Below are 20,279 nucleotides of genomic sequence, written 5' to 3'. Positions count from 1 at the left end.
CACCTCCTCCTATAGAGGGCACTTTTTTAGGGGCTTTTTTAAACTGTTAAGCACTAATCAGAGTCATCTGGCAACAACTAGCTCAGCCTGACCTCAACTCTTGCCTTTTTCCTTTTACATTTTTTTTTCATGATGGCAGACAAGAGCAGAGTTGAAATCCTCTCTGAAACAGCTGGAAAAGGTACGTGTGTGGGTTGGAGGGAGGGAGAGGAATTCAAACTTCATCCTCAAGTGTAGATCCCTCCCCAAGTGTAGTTTGATTGCATGCAGAACCACGTTGCCTTTTCAAACACACACACACGCACCTGGATAAAAGTATATAAGCCCAGCTTCACTGATTACAAGTTTGAAAAGGCAACATGGCTCCACCTGCAATCAAAGGCTCAGATCAGAAGACAGCAGGGGAAGGGGGGGGGGCGTATGGCAGAGGAGCTGCTTTCAAGCCATTGGAAAAAATATCCAATCCAACTTCTGTGTTTGTGTTTGTGTGAGAGTGAGAGAGAGAGAGAGGGATCCAAATTTTCTGTGTGCGTGTGTCTGTTTGAGAGGGGGGGAGAGAGGGAGGAAGGAGGGAGAGGGAGAAGAAAAAGAATTAAGGAAAACTTTTTCGCAAAGGAAAAAAACAAATGCTGTCGCTTTAAATTGGAATTGAGCATGCCTGGCTGTGAAATTCTGGGAGTTGAAGTCCACAAGTCTAAAAAAAATTGAAACCCCTGTGTCAGTGTCTCACCAGCCATAAACCTCACCGCACATCACTGATTTGTGCATAGTGCAAGTGCAAAATCACGGACAAATGACTTTGATTTTCCTTAATTGAAAATTTGATGTTTGAGAATGAGAAACTAAAACTATGGCATGCCTATAAATTCATAACAAAACAATATATCGTAATAAAAATCCTCCAGATTTTATTTTTGTATTGAAAATCCCAGCCTCAAAAATTTCACATACTTATGTAAAAACAGTTCCGTTAAAAAATAGAATACAGTCATTAGACAAATAATAATCTTCATAATTAAAAAATACTGATCTTGTACACTGTTCATTTTCTTCTATAGCACTTATTAGGAATTTAGTTTGATTTATTCTTTGAAAGTGAGCTGGAAGCTTTTCTGTACATGTTTCGATAGATTTTTCCCAGGCTTTCTTCAAAGATGGCTCTGTGGGGCTTGTTTTTATATTCCGAAACTTGACTGGTCCAATATTCATCATTATCCAAATGAACCATGACGTTTGGCTGGCTGAATGAACTGGCAAAGCCCACAAGCACCCAGACCAAAATAAATAAATAAAAATAAAAATAAAGCAAATCATTACTTTTCAAAATTCAGAAAAGAGTAACAGGCATTTATCATTTATTTATTACACTTTATATAATTTGCATTGTGTGTTAATTACTCATAAACTAGGATTAATGTCTATGGCAAATATTTGCTTATATGAAATACCATTTAGAAAAAGGCACATAATGCTAAAATAAGATGTGCTGCTTGCCAGTCTGGAAAACTCTAGACAGTGATGATGATCTTTTTCCAGGAATAGTGTATGATGTTATTACTTTCTATCTGCACCTGCATTTTAATCTACTTGATTAGAGCTTCTGCTTATCAGTCTGCTTCTCACTTCAGTATCAGATTATGCCTGAAGATTACACATTGCACAACTTCTTTCACACTTCAAATAACATGGGAGCCTCCTTACCTCGTGCTTATTTTTATATAAAAAGCCCTAGCCTGCTGAAATGCAGCTCCAAAAGTATCAATACTTTGCACCTTTCATGCTACTAAAGGCAAATTCTTTTTTTTTTGTTGTTGTTCTCCTTTGGATGACCCTTAACATATCCCTGTTAGTCTATTTTACACAGGAGTTGTACTTCCTTCTCCTCTCCTCACTGCGAAGATACAAAACTTAGAGATGCAGATTGAAGAAATGTAGACCTGCCTTGGGAGTAGAGGAGGTAGGTACGTTAAGGGGAGACTTTGGGAAAAGATTAATCAGTCCTGAGAAAGAAGAGTATGTGAGAAAGAAACTCAAAATAACCTTGCTTTGTTTTGGTTTGGTATAAGATGAGGCAGAGAGAAACTCTTATTCTATCCTAAGCAGTAAAGAGTTTTGGGCAGGGGTGAAATTCAATAGGTTCTGACTGGTTTTGGAGAACCGGTAGCAGAAATTTTGAGTAGTTCAGAGAACTGGCAAATGCCACTTCTGACTGGCCCCAGAGTGGCCCACAAAAAATTGAATTTCACCACTGGTTTGGGGTGAAATCCTTGCTATGCCTGTGTTTGACCTTGCCTACATAATAACATGTAACTTTTTAGATAAACTTTAGTTGCTTTTACGCATATGTTCTTAGGAACTTTGAATAGTCTTAATAGTCTTAATTCTATTCATAAAAATATGTTCTAAACACAAATCCTCATGAATGAACTGTATTCAGAGTTTTGATAGTCCCCCAAAATGCTTTTTTTCAAACTACAACTGGGCTTCCTTCATTTTTCATTTTTCTTGAAGACATTTCACTTCTCATCCAAGAAGCCTCTTCAGTTCTAACTAACAGGTAGGGAATAGAAAGGATTTATATTCTTTGCAGTAAGCACTCTGAGGTTATTGAAACCAGATGGGAGTTAATCTGTATCCTCAGAGTCACTTGAATCAGAGTGCAAACTGAAAGGCTGCATTGTAAACAGGAGTTGTTGTCATTACACACACATCCTTGAAAGAGGTATCAATTTTAACACAGATAGCCCCATTGACTCCTTTTTCAAACCAGTGGTCTTTTCTGTCCAGAATGTGAACTTTACTATTCTTTTCATTCAGATGCAGAATGACTACTGAATTTCTATCCCTGTTGCATTGGTTTCTCCTATGCTGTGCTATGCATTTGCATAGTAGTTGTTTCATTTCCCCAATGTACAATTTTGCACTGCACTGCATATACAATGTTGCCCTGTTTGTGTCTGGTGTTTTGGTCTTCTATCTTAATGTGTTCCTGATTTCCCTAATTCAGGTGACTATGAGGACACAGGTTAACCCTAGCTGATTCCAAGAACCCTCAGAACGTTAACAACTGACTGATTGCAAAAAATATAAATCCATTCCATTCCTTACCAATTAGTTAGAACTGAAGAAGCTTCTTGAATGAGAAGTGAAACATCAAGAAAAATCAAGGAAAACCAGTTGCCGTTGGGAAAAAAAGCACTTTCTGGGACAATCTTGACTGAGAACCTCCATAGACAGTGTTTTAATAGTTTTCTCCTGCATGATTAATTTTGGGATCAGGAAGACTACCAAAGAGACTTGAGGCTGGATGTGCATGATTAACAGAATGTAACCTTATAATTATTCATAAGTGAAACCTCTGTTACGGGTCCTGTTCCTGAAATTTTCTCTCTACAACAGGGGTCCCCAACAGCTGTGCTTTGGCCCACTGTTGGGCCTGAGCTCTTAGGAACTGGGCTGTGGAAGTGGCAGACGAACACGTGTACACATGCATCCCCACTTGCATGAGCGATGGGTGAACATGCCCACAATTTGTGCAAATAGAGCTGCACATGTGCGCACGTGTGTGCACGCCACTTACACAGATCCATCCCCTCTCTCCCTCCGGCCACCCAGTCTACAAAGCAAGAAAGATTGGGAAACTCTGCTCTAGAACGTCCGTGAAGTGCTTGCTATTAGGCTATCTGTTCTGAACCCCCTTCTTCGCTCGTTCAAAGATGACAGGCAGACAGACTTAAAAGGAAATAACTTTATCAGTCCTCGGCTCAGACTGGCTGCATGCCCAAAATAAACATAAATAAAGTCTCTGGCAAGAAGATAACAGAATGTAAAAACAAAGATCTCTTACGGCCCAAACCAGGTGTACAGAAAGAAAGCAAATCACTTATCCAAGTGCCTCTCACAAACAAACCACGACCAATGAACCATGAACGAACGACGAACATTGACTTCTGCAACCAGGGTGTGGCACCATCAGTCCTTTTATCTCCAGAAGACCACACTAACGAGCCTCAGCTGCATTGTTATTCCTGCATCCCGACTCAACTCACAGCAATCTTCTGCTGAGTCACAACACTATCCCCCACCGCAGGGCCCTTTCCCCGGGTCTGACGGTCTGGATGCAGTCGGAATGGGTTGTCCATAATATGGCCCACACTCATTTCCTGTGGTGCCTCTGTCGTGATTCCCTAATACCTGCAGGAACAATCCCCTTGAGCCAAGACTCCCCAGGTATCCGGTGGCCACCACGTCTCCTTCCGCCCTTCACGGCGTCGACACCCCGTCCAGGGTCCTCCACCCTCTGCAAGGCCGATCCACCAGCCCCCGTACTGTTGGAGGTTGACGGCAGCTCTAACAGCTTCGGCCGAGCCCTAACACCCTGTTCAGAGTCCTCCACCCTCTGCAAGGCCGACCCACCAGCCCCCATACTGTCGGAGGTTGACCACAGCTCTAACAGCTTCGGCCGAGCCCTAACACCCTGTCCAGGGTCCTCCACCCTCTCTCCATGGCTGACCCACCAGCCCCCGTACTGTTGGAGTCTGGCGGCCCCTCCAACAGCTCCGGCCAAGCCCTAACACCCTGTCCAGGGTCCTCCACCTTCTCCAAGGCCAACCCACATGACCCCTTGCCGTCGGAGTCTGGCGGCAGCTCCACCGACTCCTGCCTAGCCACTCCCCTCCCACAGGGCCCTTCCCCCGGTTCCGACGATCGGGGTGCGGCCCAGAAGGGTTGGTGACGGCCTCCATGGAACACAGTCCAAGACACTGGTACCCCGCCGGGAACCTAGAAACAAAGTCCAGTGCTGCGGGGACCAGGGTTGACAAAGGCTGGAATCTTGGCGGAGCTCTCCTTGCAGACCTGGCCCATTGGCACTGGGCACATGACTCCACGCACCTCCGCACGTCATTTTTCAGATGGGGCCACCAAAATTGACGGGAGGCCAGGTGCAACGATCAGAAAAATTCCCAATGTCTCAATGCAGAAGCGCAATGAACCTGCGAGAGCCCCCGTCGACGGATGTGCCCTGCGGGAACATAGACCCAGCCCTGATACTTCAGAAGATCCCCTTCCAAAGTCCATGGGGACTCTGGCCCTACTTCCGCCTTTCATCGCTCCACCCAGTCGTCACCCCACTGCGCATCCCGTATCAGAGACTGTATGCTCACAGGATGACAAACGGCAGCACAGGATGCAACGGGTAGAACAGTCAGAGGTGGAAGCGAGTTCGCAGGGTCAGAGTTCTCTACTTTACTAGGCAGGGCATTCGCCCTGGGATTCCACACACCCTGAATGCATGCTACCTTGTGCGAAGGGGGTATCACGGCTGCACAAACATGCTGGTTGTCCAACATGATAGTGCGTTGCTGAGGGTCGGCTGCAGTCCACGCAACCCTTCTGTTCTTCTTGGGGCAACTTCCTGCCAGGTGTCCAAGATCCCCAAGTAGAAGCACAATCCCTCAGCACGTCGTCTGTCCATCTCAGTATGTGACCCTCTAGGTCTGACAGCACCCAACTACATGGACTCCTCCCAGTCCACTGCAGTCCCTTGCTGAACCGGCATGCTGGTGGTCTCCTGGAATGCATGGCGAGGCCTTCGCCTCTGCAGCCGGGCGTCTATCCGGAGGCACAAGTGGACCAACGCGTCGAATGTCGGTGGCCTATCCACCCTCGCCAGTTCATCCTGCAAGGCCTCAGACAATCCATCCTGAAATGTGTCCATAAGAGCTGGTTCATTCCACGTGGAATCCTGGCTATGCAGCCTGAATTCACTAACATAGTCCTGCAATGAACCACTCCCCTGCTGCAGTGACTTCAGACTTCCAGCTGATGTTTCCCCCTTGATAGGATCTTCAAACATCCGTTTAAAGTACTGACAAAAGCCCTGGAAGTCATCCAACAAAGGGCTCGGCTGAGTTAAGAAGCGGGTAGCCCAACGGGCAGCTGTGCCTGAGAGCAAACTGACAATGAATCCCACCTTCGTCCGGTCAGTGGGAAAGTCCTCCGCTCTCAAACTCAGGAACAGCTGGCATTGTCCCAGAAACGCGGCAAACATAGCCAGACTCCCATCATATTTATCTGGCATGGCTACTGGGCACTTCCTCCTTGGCTGGGTTTTTTTTTGCAGCTCTCTGCAGCTATGCAATTTGATCCGCCAACACTGATATCTGTTGAGCCATTTGCCTATTTTCAGCAATTAATTGTTCCATAATTAATCAAATGGAGGCTTGTCTGGCAGAAGTCAATCTGTTCTGAACCCCCTTCTTCGCTCGTTCAAAGATGATAGGCAGACAGACTTAAAAGGAAATAACTTTATCAGTCCTCGGCTCAGACTGGCTGCGAGCCCAAAATAAACATAAATAAAGTCTCTGGCAAGAAGATAACAGAATGTAAAAACAAAGATCTCTTACGGCCCAAACCAGGTGTACAGAAAGAAAGCAGATCACTTCCCCCAAGTGTCTTCTTGTATCAGGGTTACAGAAAGCAAATCACTTATCCAAGTGACTCTCACAAACAAACCACGACCGATGAACAATGAACCATGAACGAACGACGAACGTTGACTTCTGCAACCAGGGTGTGGCACCATCAGTCCTTTTATCTCCAGAAAACCACACTAACGAGCCCCAGCTGCATTGTTATTCCTGCATCCCGACTCAACTCACAGCAAACTTCTGCTGAGTCACAACACTTACCTATTGAAGATATGTGTCTTTGTCTTTCTTATATAAATATTATAGAAAGGGATTTTTAAACATTTTATTTCCATTTTATATCACTTCATTATACTGAAATACATTTTATTTACAAACTTCAAGATAGGAAATGATATTGAAGTGTAAGAAAGGAAGACAAAAATAAATAAAGTTAGCACGTGTGTGACTTAAAAGAAACAGAAACAGCATTCCTAGCCCCTCCCTTTCATATAAAGGGTTTCATCACTCTTCACTCAGGGGAACCACATTTTTAGAATAGCTTTTACCAGTAAGGTATTAATCAAGACAACAGTTGGTTGATTACACCCTAAACATATCTGTACGAGCCAATTCTGAGTTTTTCACACTTTCATTCCTGGCTTGCATTTGAAACAAGCTACTTAAAACTATCCATAATAATCTGGATTTGCCAACGTATTACTCAGTCGGCTTCTAACAAATTCAAGCTCCTTCACATAAAACTAGTCATCACAACACACCCTAAGACTTACTTACAAAGAGTGGCAGTGATTTTTGTTGGTTTCAGATCAGCATATTGACAAGGTCAGCACTCACTTTCATGCAGGGCCATTGGCCATCCCTTCCTCACAAAGAATCCCACAATGAAATGGACAGATCTACATCCATGTTGGAAAAAATGCTATCTTAACTGAAAAGTACTCTGACAAGCTAAAGTGAAGCATTTCTGGGGATTACAAGCAGAAATTGTATTAAGAGCAGGATAATGGCACTGACTCCACTTTCAGAAATACCTGTCATCTACTTATCACATGGTTTTGTTCCATATCCTTTAGAGTTTCACAAGTTCCTTTCAAAGTCACTTTCATACTAAATATTTCAACACTACATATCTACTGGGAAATCCCAGAGGTTTTCAATCATTTATTTTAGTGTGAACATTTGGTCAGCAAAATTACTTTCTCCTTTGAACTCTACTTTAGCATGCTATTTATAAGGACATCTTCAGACCTGAAACTGTCAGACTATCATTGAGCCTCCTTATTTCCCAACTCGCTTGACTGGCCTAGAGGATGAGACAAAGCCATCAGCCCCTGACCTTACTTGAATATTAACATTTCAAAGTCAATTATTCTCAATGATGTTGTATCTGTAAGAGTTGCAAATTATTTATTAATGTGTTGCATCTCCCACACTGCATCAGAATATACATATATGGATTACAGAAAAATTCAGAATACGTGAGTGGTTGGTAATATCAAAGTATGGGTTAGGTTCTCAGTTAAAAGGAGAAACTTTAATATAAAAAACAAATCATCCCTGGTTCGATTCCTGGTATAAAATGGCGACTGGAAAAACTCCAGCCTAAAATTCTGAATGTTAATCAATGTAACTGATGCTAATTTAAATGACTTAACAGTCGGAGTGAGTATAATTTGATATGTTCCCACTGAAACAGTAAAGGGATTATTCTTCCAGTGACATCAATGCCCTGTAAAGACCCCTAAATCATAGTAGTGTGGCTTTTATTTATACGCACAAAGAAACAATACTTAGTAATATAAGGATGACCTGCATCAAAAACACATCTACATAATTTTGGGCATTATTAAGTTATCCCAGTTATAACACTGACATGGAAAGCTACAAAGATACAATGGCTATTATGCCATTAAAGTAATGTTATGCAGGAAGAAGCAAAAGACAAGGAGAAAGGCAGAAAATTGCATCTACTAAAAGCAACAGATGTTCTAATAGCTATGGTATGCACATAATATTAACCATATAAGGTCTAAAGTTATTTCAGAGAGAATCTGGGGTTGGACTGAGAACTGGGGGTGGAGGAGGAATGGGAAGAGGGAAACAATAATGGAAAGAGACCTTACCTATTCTGAAAATTACTGTTTAAAGAATCTGTATGTGAAAAATCTCTTTTTCTGAAATCAAATGTCCTAGTGGAGTCTCTTGTCTTAGCAGACTCTTCCTTTGACAAAGAAGTCTCATCCTAAGAAATAAAGAATTAAAAAATATTAATTTTATCTGATAGTAAAAACATATTACTTTTTAAAAAGTATTTAAGTTATTTTTAAGTTTACTCTTTCCCCCAGCAATATAGGGAGTAACATTGACTTTTATAGGATTTATTTAAGACTAATAATATATGTGGACATTAAAATCTACATCCTATATTTTTAATAATTAGAAGCTATTTATTATTCTATATCAGACGTCTACAAAGACAACTTTTCCCTAGATGCCAAACTAGAAGTGAAAGGCACTTGTGAATAATTCATAGAAAATGAACTATTTCTATTTAGTCCTAATCAAAAAGCTGAAAAAAGTAGAATCCCTCACTGTGTGCCTCATTATCAATTTCTTGACAACCTCCCCTTCCACAGAAAACAAGATTCTTCCCAAGTTACTATAACAAAGAAATATTGAGAGGATAAGGTTGCACAAATCTCAGCAATGGAATTATCTTCACCTTTCCAAATATGAATGTCTTCCAGTTCCTAAGGTGGATATACTTTAAGCCTCCTATTTATAGCTTCTGTATGAATTGAAGAGGAGGAGGAGGAGGAGGAGGAGGAGGAGGAGGAGCAGGAGGAGGAGGAGGAGGAGGAGGAGGAGGAGGAGGAGGATTATTTTGTAGCTGACAACAGAGGAATATCCAGCTGCCTAAGAATGAGATTCACCCACCAATTCTAAACATGCCACTATGCTGGTATTTGGACAAACTAAATTTGTAATAGATACATTTCTTTTTTCTTTAAATGTGCTTCCTTTTTCTCTAAATCTTGGCACAAAGCAAGAGAGAGCTCCATCCCCTGAATTATTTACCCATACCAATGAACAAATTGTATATTTACATAGTAATTTAAACTGAATTAGAAGACAGAACTGCATTCTTTATTCTCCTATTGCCCTTCTATTCCATGTAATACTGAATGGTGCTTTGGAAAGAGGAAGATATTTCCTGAAAAATTGTTTCATCCGGCCTTTTCTTAGAAGTTATAGGTATGCTCTAAGCATCCAGAGAGCGGAAACTGTAATGCCTGAAGGAACTAGCAAGCTGAATAGTGAACCTCTGTTTGCTATAGCTGAAAGCTTGGCAATTACATGAAATGGTTAATAAACCTTGTTGCTTAAAACCTGAGGAAGAAACAGAGATGCCAATTGATTTTCAGACTTACAAATGTTAGCTTTTGCCTTGCACTGTGCGTTCTTAAAATATTTTTCACTCGTTTATGAATCTCATCCCCATTTATTGGTGTGCTCCAACCTGTATAATACCTAAAATTCAAAAATAAACATAACGAGTTATGACACTTTATATGAAGATTTTAAATTATAAGCATGGATTAACATATTGAGTACAACACATTATTTTTACTTTTATAAATAGATATGAAAGATAAAGCTATAAATAGCTATTTGTTATCATGGCCAAATATTATTTTTAGAAAGAAAGAAAGAGGTTATGTCTCTTAGTATCAATTGGAGAGGATTACAAACAGGAGAGTGCAATTGCACTTTATAAATGCACATATTTGGCCATTGTAGAAAGAGAACACTGGACAGTTTTAATTTTGGTAATATGTAGCATATAGTCAATATAATATTTTACAACTGCAAAGCATACCACAGATGGTTACACTCACTTCCATCTTTGCCACTATAGTATCAGAACAGTATCAGGTAACAATGAAAATAAGTTAGTTAATATAGCAAAAGAGCAGAGATGAGCAATTGCCGTAATATCCAAAAAGGGAAAGCAGGAGGATCCAAGAAAATTCAGACCAGTTATATACAAGTGTTTAGAAAAGAATACTATCATTAACAGTTGTCATCTTGGATTTGTCAATAATAAACTGTGTCAGCTTATCTTATCCTTTTTTATGATAAAGTACCTAGTTAGTTAGACCAGGAAATGTTGTGGAACTATTGTTATTTGACCTCAATAAAGCATCCAATATAGAGGATTATTGTATCTTAGTGTCAAGGCCAGATCAGGAAACAGACTTCACATGATCTACTGAAATTCTTCACTGATGCAGAGTATATTAACAATATCTTGAAAACTTGACAGAATTTCTCTCTGCCTTTATATGAAAGAGAATCAAGATAGGGCAATCTTGAGTTTCTTTTTCACCCCTCTTCCTTTCCAGGGCTAAGTGGCTGTATATCTAACAGCTGTTGAATTCCTTCTTTGAGGCTATCTGTAGTCTCCTCTGGACTTGTGGCCAAAATAGATAAATGCAAGTTACTAAGGTTTAGTGGATTTTTAACTGGCTCAGTTGCATTCAAAAAGTGCTTGAAATTTATTTTCCATTTTTTCAGGAAAGGTATATTGATGAGGTTTCCCAAGAGCAATCCCCAGCCATTCAGCTTTACAGATCACATAGAAGATGGAATTAAACTAAACTGGTGTTTATTAACCCTGTAATGATATTAGTGGGATTGATCAACACCTTACGATAATACGGTCAATAGTTCAAATTTAGTTTGACTGGTTGATATTCAATGGTGACAAATATAAGCACCTACAGAAAGATCAAAGTCGATTCAGGATTGGGAAGCTCTGGTTTTTTTTAAAACCAAAGACAGAAAAAGGATGAGGGGATTAATTTTTTAAAAAAGGAAATGCAAATTGAATATTAGGCAACATTTCCTGACGTTAAAAACTGGTTAGCAGTGAAATAAATCTGCTAAGACTAGTGTGGATCCGGATGGTTTAGAGCAGTGGTCTCCAACCTTGGCAACTTTAAGACTTGTGGACTTCAACTCCCAGAGTTCCTCAGCCAGCTTTGCTGGCTGAGGAACTCTGGGAGTTGAAGTCCACAGGTCTTAAAGTTGCCAAGGTTGGAGACCACTGGTTTAGAGGACTCCTGCAATAAAGTTTAACCAGATGACTTACAATATCCCTTCCACTTTATACATGTTGCAATTCTATGATATGCACATGACTTAATCACACTTAATTTTGTAATATATGATACAAAAATCCTTTTCTATAAAATGTTTATTTTTTTCTGAAATGACAGAAAAATCCACTAGTGTGCGCTATAGCTTAAGAAATGTTTACTGATCACTTTGTATTAATCTTCCAAACGAAAACAAGTATTACTTGGTATTATTTAAGATAACTTTCCTTTAAATGAATATATTTACTTATAATATTAATGAAAATATTTATATCAGTGATAATGAAATTGTTATATAGAGCTCTGCTCTGCTAATCTCAGTTACTTTGTAAATACATGATTTTAGAAATTAGAAAAACCAGGCAACCCTTTAAATCATTATGGTAGCATGTATACCATGCACAAGATACCATAGAAAAAACCTGTAGGTTATAAAAACTCAAAGACTATAGGAATCATTTTCTAAAGCTTATATTTAAACTGTATTTTTAAAATTATAAATAAAAATATTCCCATCATGCAAAGACTCTAACAACAGTTGATTATCACTGCCTAGATCTTAGAAACAGGATTATGAGAACACTATTTTCTTCTAGTGCTGCTGGAATATATTATTTTTCTGACTTTACTTTCACAAAACAAACCTCTAGAACTATTTTTTCTGTCATGGTTTCAAATATTTTATATCTGTTTAAATTGTTATTGACTCCTATACCTTATTTAAACATTTTGTATGTATTCCTCATTCAGTGATTGCTACGTTTTAGCAGTTATGGTGGTGATGGAAAGCTGAAGATAATAAAATTGTGATCTTTTCAATCACTGCTTGATTTAACAAATTGGCAATCCTAATTGGGTTGCTAAACAAGGACTGTATATAGGACATCATCACCTGGAATAAGCCAGATCAATAGAAGACTGATCATAATTTATTTTAAAGTTGCTCTATTGATAGAAATCAACAATATGATTACATCTGATAACATACTGTAGCTCAAGCACTTATTCTTTTTGTAGGAAAGTTTTTTTTTAAAAAAAGATGCAGATTTAAATGCATACTTTGTACAAAAACTGGAAAAAAATCAAGAAAACTTATGTGCCTACTTAACTCTTCCATATTTATAAATAGAAAATGGGAAATTATGTAACACAGTTTTATGCCTGTTTACTCATATGTAAATTCCACTTCATTTCAATGAATTTCATTCCCAAGTCAGTACTACTATTATATACGTAGGCACAAAGCAGAGAATTTCAAACAAATGCCTGCTTGCTTATTAGCACAAAACATGATATATTTTATTTTATATTAGCAAAATTATCACAAATATATTCTGCAAAACACTGTGGCTCTTTATTAACTCCTTTCCCCTTCCAAAAAAACCTCACAAATTCAACCATACATTTATCAGTTTCAAATGCAGAAGATTTGTGCTGAGAAGAGAAAGAAAGTGCACATACCAGGACAAACTACCATAAAGGAGGGGGGGGGATCAATATAATACAGGAACACATGCACATCTACAGTGCAAGCAACTATTGTGGAGTCTTGTGAAAAGAAATTACTCTATGGCTAAAAAGAAATTGCTCTACAACTGAAGTAGCTAAAATGAATTTCTGAGAACTCAACAGTGAAAAAAGCTTGAATTTAACGCATTAAGACAGCAATGCTATACACAATTGTAAGTTCCACTGAACTCAGCAAGGTTCACATTTCTGCACCCAAAAAAGTCTTAACTTAATGTAAAGGTGCTAACAAAAAGCAGCTGGGGGTTATGGGAGTTCACCTTGTGTAGTTGAACTGTATGTTGAGAAATGATCTATGAATTAGTCTAAAGCACAGCTGAAATTATTAATGTATTATGTATAAATATATATGTAACAAAACTAATGTCAAATCATTTTTATATTAAAAAACCGTCATTTTCTGCTGAAGATAGGCCTGACTTACATGTAACCCTTTTAGTGAGAAAACATAAGTGAAAAAAGATTTTTTTATAGGTGCCTCTAGCAGGAGAAGCAAGCCATTTTCTTATGCTCAAGAGCAGTTTTTCTTTGCCACTGTGAGGGAAAGATTGCCTTGTCCATTTTTTCTCTCTTTTAAGTGAGTAAGTTGGCAGGTGGAGAATAAAGGATTGTGTTTTCCCTAAAAATGTTCTTGTCTAATTGGCTACCTACTATGGCAACAACAGTTTACATTTAAAAAGAGCAACTTATAATGATCAATTATAATTATCAACCGTAGCAAGACTTATACTGGGAAGTCCTAAGTATTTTGAGCAGCAAGTCTTACCATCAGCTATTTATCCAGAAAATACCGATAAACAACAAGGTGAATGGCTAACTTCAATAAACTAAATGCAAGTGCCCCAAGATACTAGAGAATAAAGAAAATGAGATTACAGCTTAATTGTTCTATGCCTTACAACCACTTTTCAGTAGCAATCAATTGATCCACTATCTTCTAAAAGCCAGGCCATCACTCAACCCTTTGAGCTCCTTACCTTCACTAACCAGTAACAACTCATTTGATTTTTTTTAAATGATAAACAAGTACAAGTATATTTGGAAGCATGATATTAGTCCTTGTTTCTAAGGAAAAGATGTATGGTAACTTATATTTTTTTCATTTATGTAAAAAATTATACTATATACATTTTCATAGATTGTATCTTCAGCTGTATCTTTGGAATTTCCTCCCCTCCCCTTTTCTTCCTCTTTTTAATTTCTTTGAATTGCTTTGGTGTGTGTGTGTGTAGTTGAAAATGTGCTTAATGTTTTGAGGTATTATATAAATGGAGGCTACCAGATTAAACAGTGATTTCAAATAAGGTAATTATGTCTTTTCAGATAAATATCTTGGAGTATTTTGAATATAAGTTGAGAGATTCTGATCCACATATTAAGAAATTAATTTCTCCAAAAATACTATAAAGATCTATTATTTTAACTTTTAATAGACAAAATCAAGTTCTGATGAACTATAACAGATACGTTGTAAAAGTCAAGAGTAACTGTGATGAGCTATATCTTTCTTAATCTATAGGCCAGCCTGGTAGTTTTGTCTATCAAGTAATGTTAACTAATACCGAGTAAGTTACTCCCCCAATTACTGTAATTAATAAATAAATACATGAATAAATAGAAATGAGTAGCATGGCTTTATAATATAGCTTTGTAGCTTCTTAGAATCCTCGGCAACTTTCTTTTTAAAACAACTAAGGGTTTTCACAAAAATATGGATGATTACCAACTTGAGCTCAGAAAGTCCACCTTATTGGGAGATACCCCTGAAGGAAGGTTACTATAGAAGATGTTTTCTTTAATTAATCTTTCTTGTAAATTTTTACACAAATGTAGCTACTGGGCAAGCTTCTGATCCCTTCCATCATCAGAGTAGAAAAATAACTAGGTAGTAGCAAGAGAGCAGGGCATTTGGAGCCAAGCCAGTTGCAAACTCTCTGAAAACTTTTCTCAGTTGATCTACCACTCCTGCTTGTTGAGCTTCACCCGACTCTAGAAATGGATTCGCAATGAAGTGAAGGCTTCATTGTAAGGATGTGATTTCCACAAATGACAAGTGTTAATATCTTGCAGCCAGAATAAGGAGGTATAAAATGATACATTATTTTGTAAGGCTGAACAAACTTTGCATTTAAAAAAACAGCCCTTTCTCAAACCCTGGATAACAAGTTGGACATGACCTCCAATCCTTTAGAGAAGAAATGATCACTGACCTGAACACAAAAACATAAAAATAAAAGCAACAAAACTATGAAAAAGCAACTAAGAAAAAAAAGAATAAAAAAACTTTGAAAACCACATGGTTCTCAAGGCTCTGAACCTAAGAAAAGAAAGAAAAGATACTGGTAGATCACAAAGAGTAGAAAGGAATATTGAAGAATGGATTTGAAAGCCAAATAAATCTGAGTCTGCCCTTGTAGCCATGTGACAGCAATCTGTCAACACCAAGTTGCACAATGAAGGAAAATAAGAACACCCAATGTATCCAAACTCAAGCACAATTATTTATATACATTAAAACAAATGAATAAATAATATTGTAATATTAATTTTTAGTACCAATTTAGGGAAATGCAAAATAGAAAAAGGGTGAAGAAAATGTCAACGTATGAATTTTCTCCTTACTCCCATCCATAAAGAATTACTCTAATTTTCAAATCCATCAGCAGAGACATTTCCAATTTCTCCTAAACTGGAAATAACTCATGAACTTAATTTCATGTCAGACAGTATGTGATTTGCAGTCTTCCTTGTCTCTCAGTCCATTTGGGATTAGAGGGAAAAATGTATATCTTATACATTATTGCTGGAAATACTCTATGCATTGTGTGAATGACCCAGGACATCAGAGTAGTTAAAAGGCAGTATTATCATAATTTGCTACAATACGGAAAATCTGGCACACTAAAAACAGATTGCAGAATTCATTTCTGATATCTGGATCATCCTAAAATATAATGAATTCATCCTGTGTTTACAAAAAATAGTTTGGTACTGCGTTAAGAGACAAATGAATCTTGAAATAACACTGAAATGAAACTTCAGTTTCTGCTATTTTAGTTTATCCCATGTGGACCAGGATAGCTCAGTACTTCGTAAGGTGGGGGCCCTCAAACTTTGTGCTCCATGATTCCTTAAGTAATACATGAATTTGTCTTATTCGTTTAAATGATAAATAAATTACTAGATTACTCTGTGTATAAGTCACCAGGTTGGTCAGTGCCATGTCCAAGTTCCAAGCTGTGTTTGGAAAACTTGATTGTCTCTTTTATTCTCCAACTGATTGTTTTGGTTTTCCTAGTAGCATGCCTTGTCCATGGTAGATTTTGGATTTCTGAGAACTTTCCAGTGTGCTGCTCTCCATTCTGCTTATCACCTCCTCTGTTATCATCTTCTTTTTCCACCAACTGCCTTCTCCTTTCTCCCACCAATGGAACAGCATCCAAAGTAGTAGTGGGTTTCAGGTGGTACGCCCCAGTATGGGCATATCGGTGCTTACCTGGAGCATCGGGTACTGTTCCAGTATGGTGCTCCGGAGGGCCCATCCGGCCGGCGGAGCTCCTTACCTGTATTTGAGCTCTTCAGCACTTCCACGCGCAGACTGCACAGCCCCTGTATGACGCTCCACTGATCAGCTGGAGATCGCAGAGATGTCACAAGAGATAAGGATGCATGTGTGCACTGCGTGTGTGTGCGTGCACGCTGCACAGGTTAATGTGGTGGACACCGGGCCCTGTTGCAACCGTACCAGTTGCAATGGGATCCGGAACCCACCACTGATCCAAAGGCTGTTATTTCCATCACTTAAAGACTCTCGGCTATGAATTGTCTTTGACATCCCTGATGTTGTGAGATCTGCCATTGTAGAATAAAATCCATAAAACCCAAATTCTCTTTTAATTCTTTTCTGCCTCTATTGCTGTAATCATCAGAATTCAAGGCTCTTAGCTGCTGCTCCACTGATTGGTGGAGCAGAAAAAAAGAAGGTGGCAATTGGTGGGACTTGCAAGTGGAATGTATAGCAGCAGAATCAAGAGATCATGAAGCCTAGGTTTACTCCAGATAGAGGCTGCTACTGTGACAACCAAATAATCATTCAGAGAATACAGAAAGACAGCTGGCTTGTCCACGTAAAGTGGAAGTAATTTATCAAAGCTCTGGCTTTCCTCAGAAAGTTCTCCACACCTCCTACCCGCTTAATGTCCACCATCAAATTTGTTTGCAACAACAGAGCTGCAACCCATAATATGAGAACTCCTATCTTAAAGGGTATCAAATTGTAGAAGATTGAGGTATATATTTGAATAAAAGGCATTTGGACACGACAGTGGTTGACCTATAGAGACTGTTATTATCAGGTGCTCCTTAGTCTAATAGTAGACATTGCTAATAAGGAATTTATCTATATTTTACTGATAAATTAATGCTGATTAAATACCAATGTTGATTTATGCACTGCTGTATTGGAATAATACTAGGTACAATTCAAACTTAACTTTTTACTGATTGCCATATCAGATTTTAAACAATGGCCAATATTCTTAAAAAGTAAGACCCCGATTAAAGCACAAACCAACTTAAACATTCAGTATAAACCTGGAGACAGCATGCTATTTTAAATTTTCCAAAAATATGTGTCATTACCTTTCTCTAAGAGATGAGCGATCTAACATAGGAGTTGAAAAAAATTTCGGCAATGATGCAGGTGCTGAATGCATTAACAGACGATTTGAATAAATCTGCCTACTGCTCATTTTTGTGAGGAAGTGCTTCTCATAGGCATCGGGAAAATAATCAAAATATTTCTCATGATGCGGTCCAATAATCTGTTTAGAAACACACATACAAAATCCCAAATGATATTTGTAGAAGATATAATACATTTAATGTCTTGGTTAGATCTCATAGTTCACTGTTAACAATGTAACAAATACATTTCATCATATATTAGAATGACTGTGAAGGCAGAAATGAAAATTCAATCCTTTTCATTGCCAATGCTATTTTTTCTGTCAAGTCATGTAATTTGATATTACTACTACAGATTTTAAATTTCTGATATTTATGTGAGAGGTGTTAAATTTGTTTTATACAAAAAATTGAATATATTTCCTTGTTTTAGGCAACAGGAAATAAGTGGGCAAAAACTAGCAAGATGAATTTCACAAGGACAAATGTAACATATTACATTTGAGTAGAAAAAAATCAAAAACACCAAGTATGGGAAGGACTGAACTGGGCAACAGTATGTATAAAACAGATCTGCATTGGTCTGATATTTTGTCTAGTTTGAGGAACTGTGTTTCTAGACTGGCACTACAAACTTGAGTACAGTCATAGAGTGTCAAGATCATAAAGAGCCTGGAAGAAATACTTGAAATGTGGTTGGAAGCTCTAAGTATGTTTCTCTCCAGGTGACATGAAAGAAACAATGGGTTTTAATTATTATGAAGTAGATTTTAATTGAGCATAAGGAAAATATTTGTAAAGATATGAAGCTACTGAATAATGGATTATTTCAGAAGAGAGTAGTGGTTTCTAAACAAAGACTTGAGTCCACCTGCTGGGAATGATAAAGTAAAGCAGGGATGTCGTCACGGTAGCGTCACATGACTATCAGAACTTTTTTGCCCCATTTAGCTAAACCAGGTGTGGGCGTGGCCAGCGCCTGACGCATCCGGCCTGCGAGCTAGGAGTTTGACAGCCCTGCAGTAATGCATTCTTCAGCTAAGTAGGGGGTTTGGCTATCATTTCCAAGTTCCAAATCTTACATTCTACTTTTTTTGATAGGTTTGAGTATATCAGATGTTCAATCAAGAAATAAAAAAATATCCTTTAATTTTGTGAATTTTTCATATCTTAACTCTAACATATAAACTACTCACTGACAATTGAATGACAATTTTGTTCAGGAAATAAAAAAGTAATGAGAGATTAAATTGTAGTTAATAAAGTATTCTGTTTCTGTACTCACTTTATTTTTGGGTTTGTAACTACCAAGAAGGCTAGGATCTTAAAAAGAAAAAAAAGTTAATAAAATTAAAGCATTTTTATTTACAATGATAGTAGTATTAGAATATTCAGATATAAAATCATTTTTTAAAAATACACAAAGTACTTTGAAAAAGTACAATCATTTAAACCTTTAAATAATGACTGAGAACACTAGTTTGCTGGAATACCACAATGTTAATTGTAATAAAGCACTTAAACTAGTATTTAGATAAGAATTTATATTTGTGACATAATTATTCAAATCAATACAAGAGCCTCTGGCTCCAAGACAGTATCTCTGAAATATTTTTCTCAATAAAATCCCTCTTCTTTTTGGACTTCTACTCTTAAAACAAGCAACCATCATAACGCACGCACTTCAAGGTGCTAGTCGTTACTTTTAAAGCCCTTCATGGTTTAGGACCTGACAACCTGAGAGACTGCCTCCTGCCACTTACCTCCCAATGACCAACAAGTTCGCACAGGTTGGGTCTCCTCCGGTGGCCGTCAGCCGGACAATGCCGGCTGGCGACTCCCCGGGGGAGGGCCTTCTCTGTTGCTGCGCCGGCCCTGTGGAACGATCTATCTGCAGAGATCCGGACCCTTACCACTCTCCTGGCCTTCCGTAAAGCCGTCAAGACCTGGCTGTTCCGGCAGGCCTGGGGCTGTTGATTGATATCCAGCCCCGTTTAGATGGAATGGGTGACATGAATTTTAATACCGTATTTTTATTTTTTATCTCTATTTTTTAAAATTAAATGTTTCTTGTCTGTTGTGAGCTGCCCAGAGTCCCTATGGGAGTGGGCGGCATACAAATTCTAATAAACTTGAAACTTGAAACATAGGGAGATTTTAGAGACTTCCTCCCATCCCACTAAGCTGTAGTCAACTGAACATGCCTTCCCATTCCAACATCTGAGAGGAGGCTGCTCAAAATTGTGTTTTGATATGTATGTGATCCAGGTATGAGAACTGAAGAGGAACTAGGAATAGGCAAGGGGTGTATTCAGTTTCAGTAGGAGGAGAATCCAGAAAGAAGCACAATATATTTTGCTTGCCAATTTCAATTTCTATTCCTAATCTTTCTTCAGCTCTCACATCTCCTGCATAGATTTCTTGCATGCTGCCAGGATCAGGAACAATACAGCTCTGCAATTATCAGGAC

The 20,279-nt window shown here is 38.5% G+C and overlaps 1 protein-coding gene across 1 annotated transcript in view; it reads right to left on the bottom strand.

The window, feature by feature from the left end:
- Positions 1 to 885: 885 nt before the first annotated feature.
- SPATA6 (spermatogenesis associated 6) overlaps positions 886 to 20,279 on the bottom strand; it is a 41,274-nt gene continuing 21,880 nt past the window's right edge. The window contains exons 9-13 of the mRNA XM_087719701.1: positions 19,095 to 19,132; positions 17,765 to 17,946; positions 9,866 to 9,965; positions 8,558 to 8,676; positions 886 to 1,250 (exon numbers count right to left, since the gene is read on the bottom strand). Of these exons, the coding sequence (XP_087575827.1) occupies positions 1,073 to 1,250; positions 8,558 to 8,676; positions 9,866 to 9,965; positions 17,765 to 17,946; positions 19,095 to 19,132 (617 nt within the window). The 3' untranslated portion in view covers positions 886 to 1,072. The remainder of the gene's footprint in view (positions 1,251 to 8,557; positions 8,677 to 9,865; positions 9,966 to 17,764; positions 17,947 to 19,094; positions 19,133 to 20,279) is intronic.

The sequence above is a fragment of the Thamnophis sirtalis genome, unplaced genomic scaffold (genome assembly GCF_051295495.1).
Source record: "Thamnophis sirtalis isolate CommonGarterSnake01/CBP01778 unplaced genomic scaffold, rThaSir2_p1.2 scaffold_7, whole genome shotgun sequence".
In the NCBI taxonomy this organism is placed as follows: domain Eukaryota; kingdom Metazoa; phylum Chordata; class Lepidosauria; order Squamata; family Natricidae; genus Thamnophis; species Thamnophis sirtalis.
This window is presented reverse-complemented; position numbering and strand designations above follow the sequence as displayed.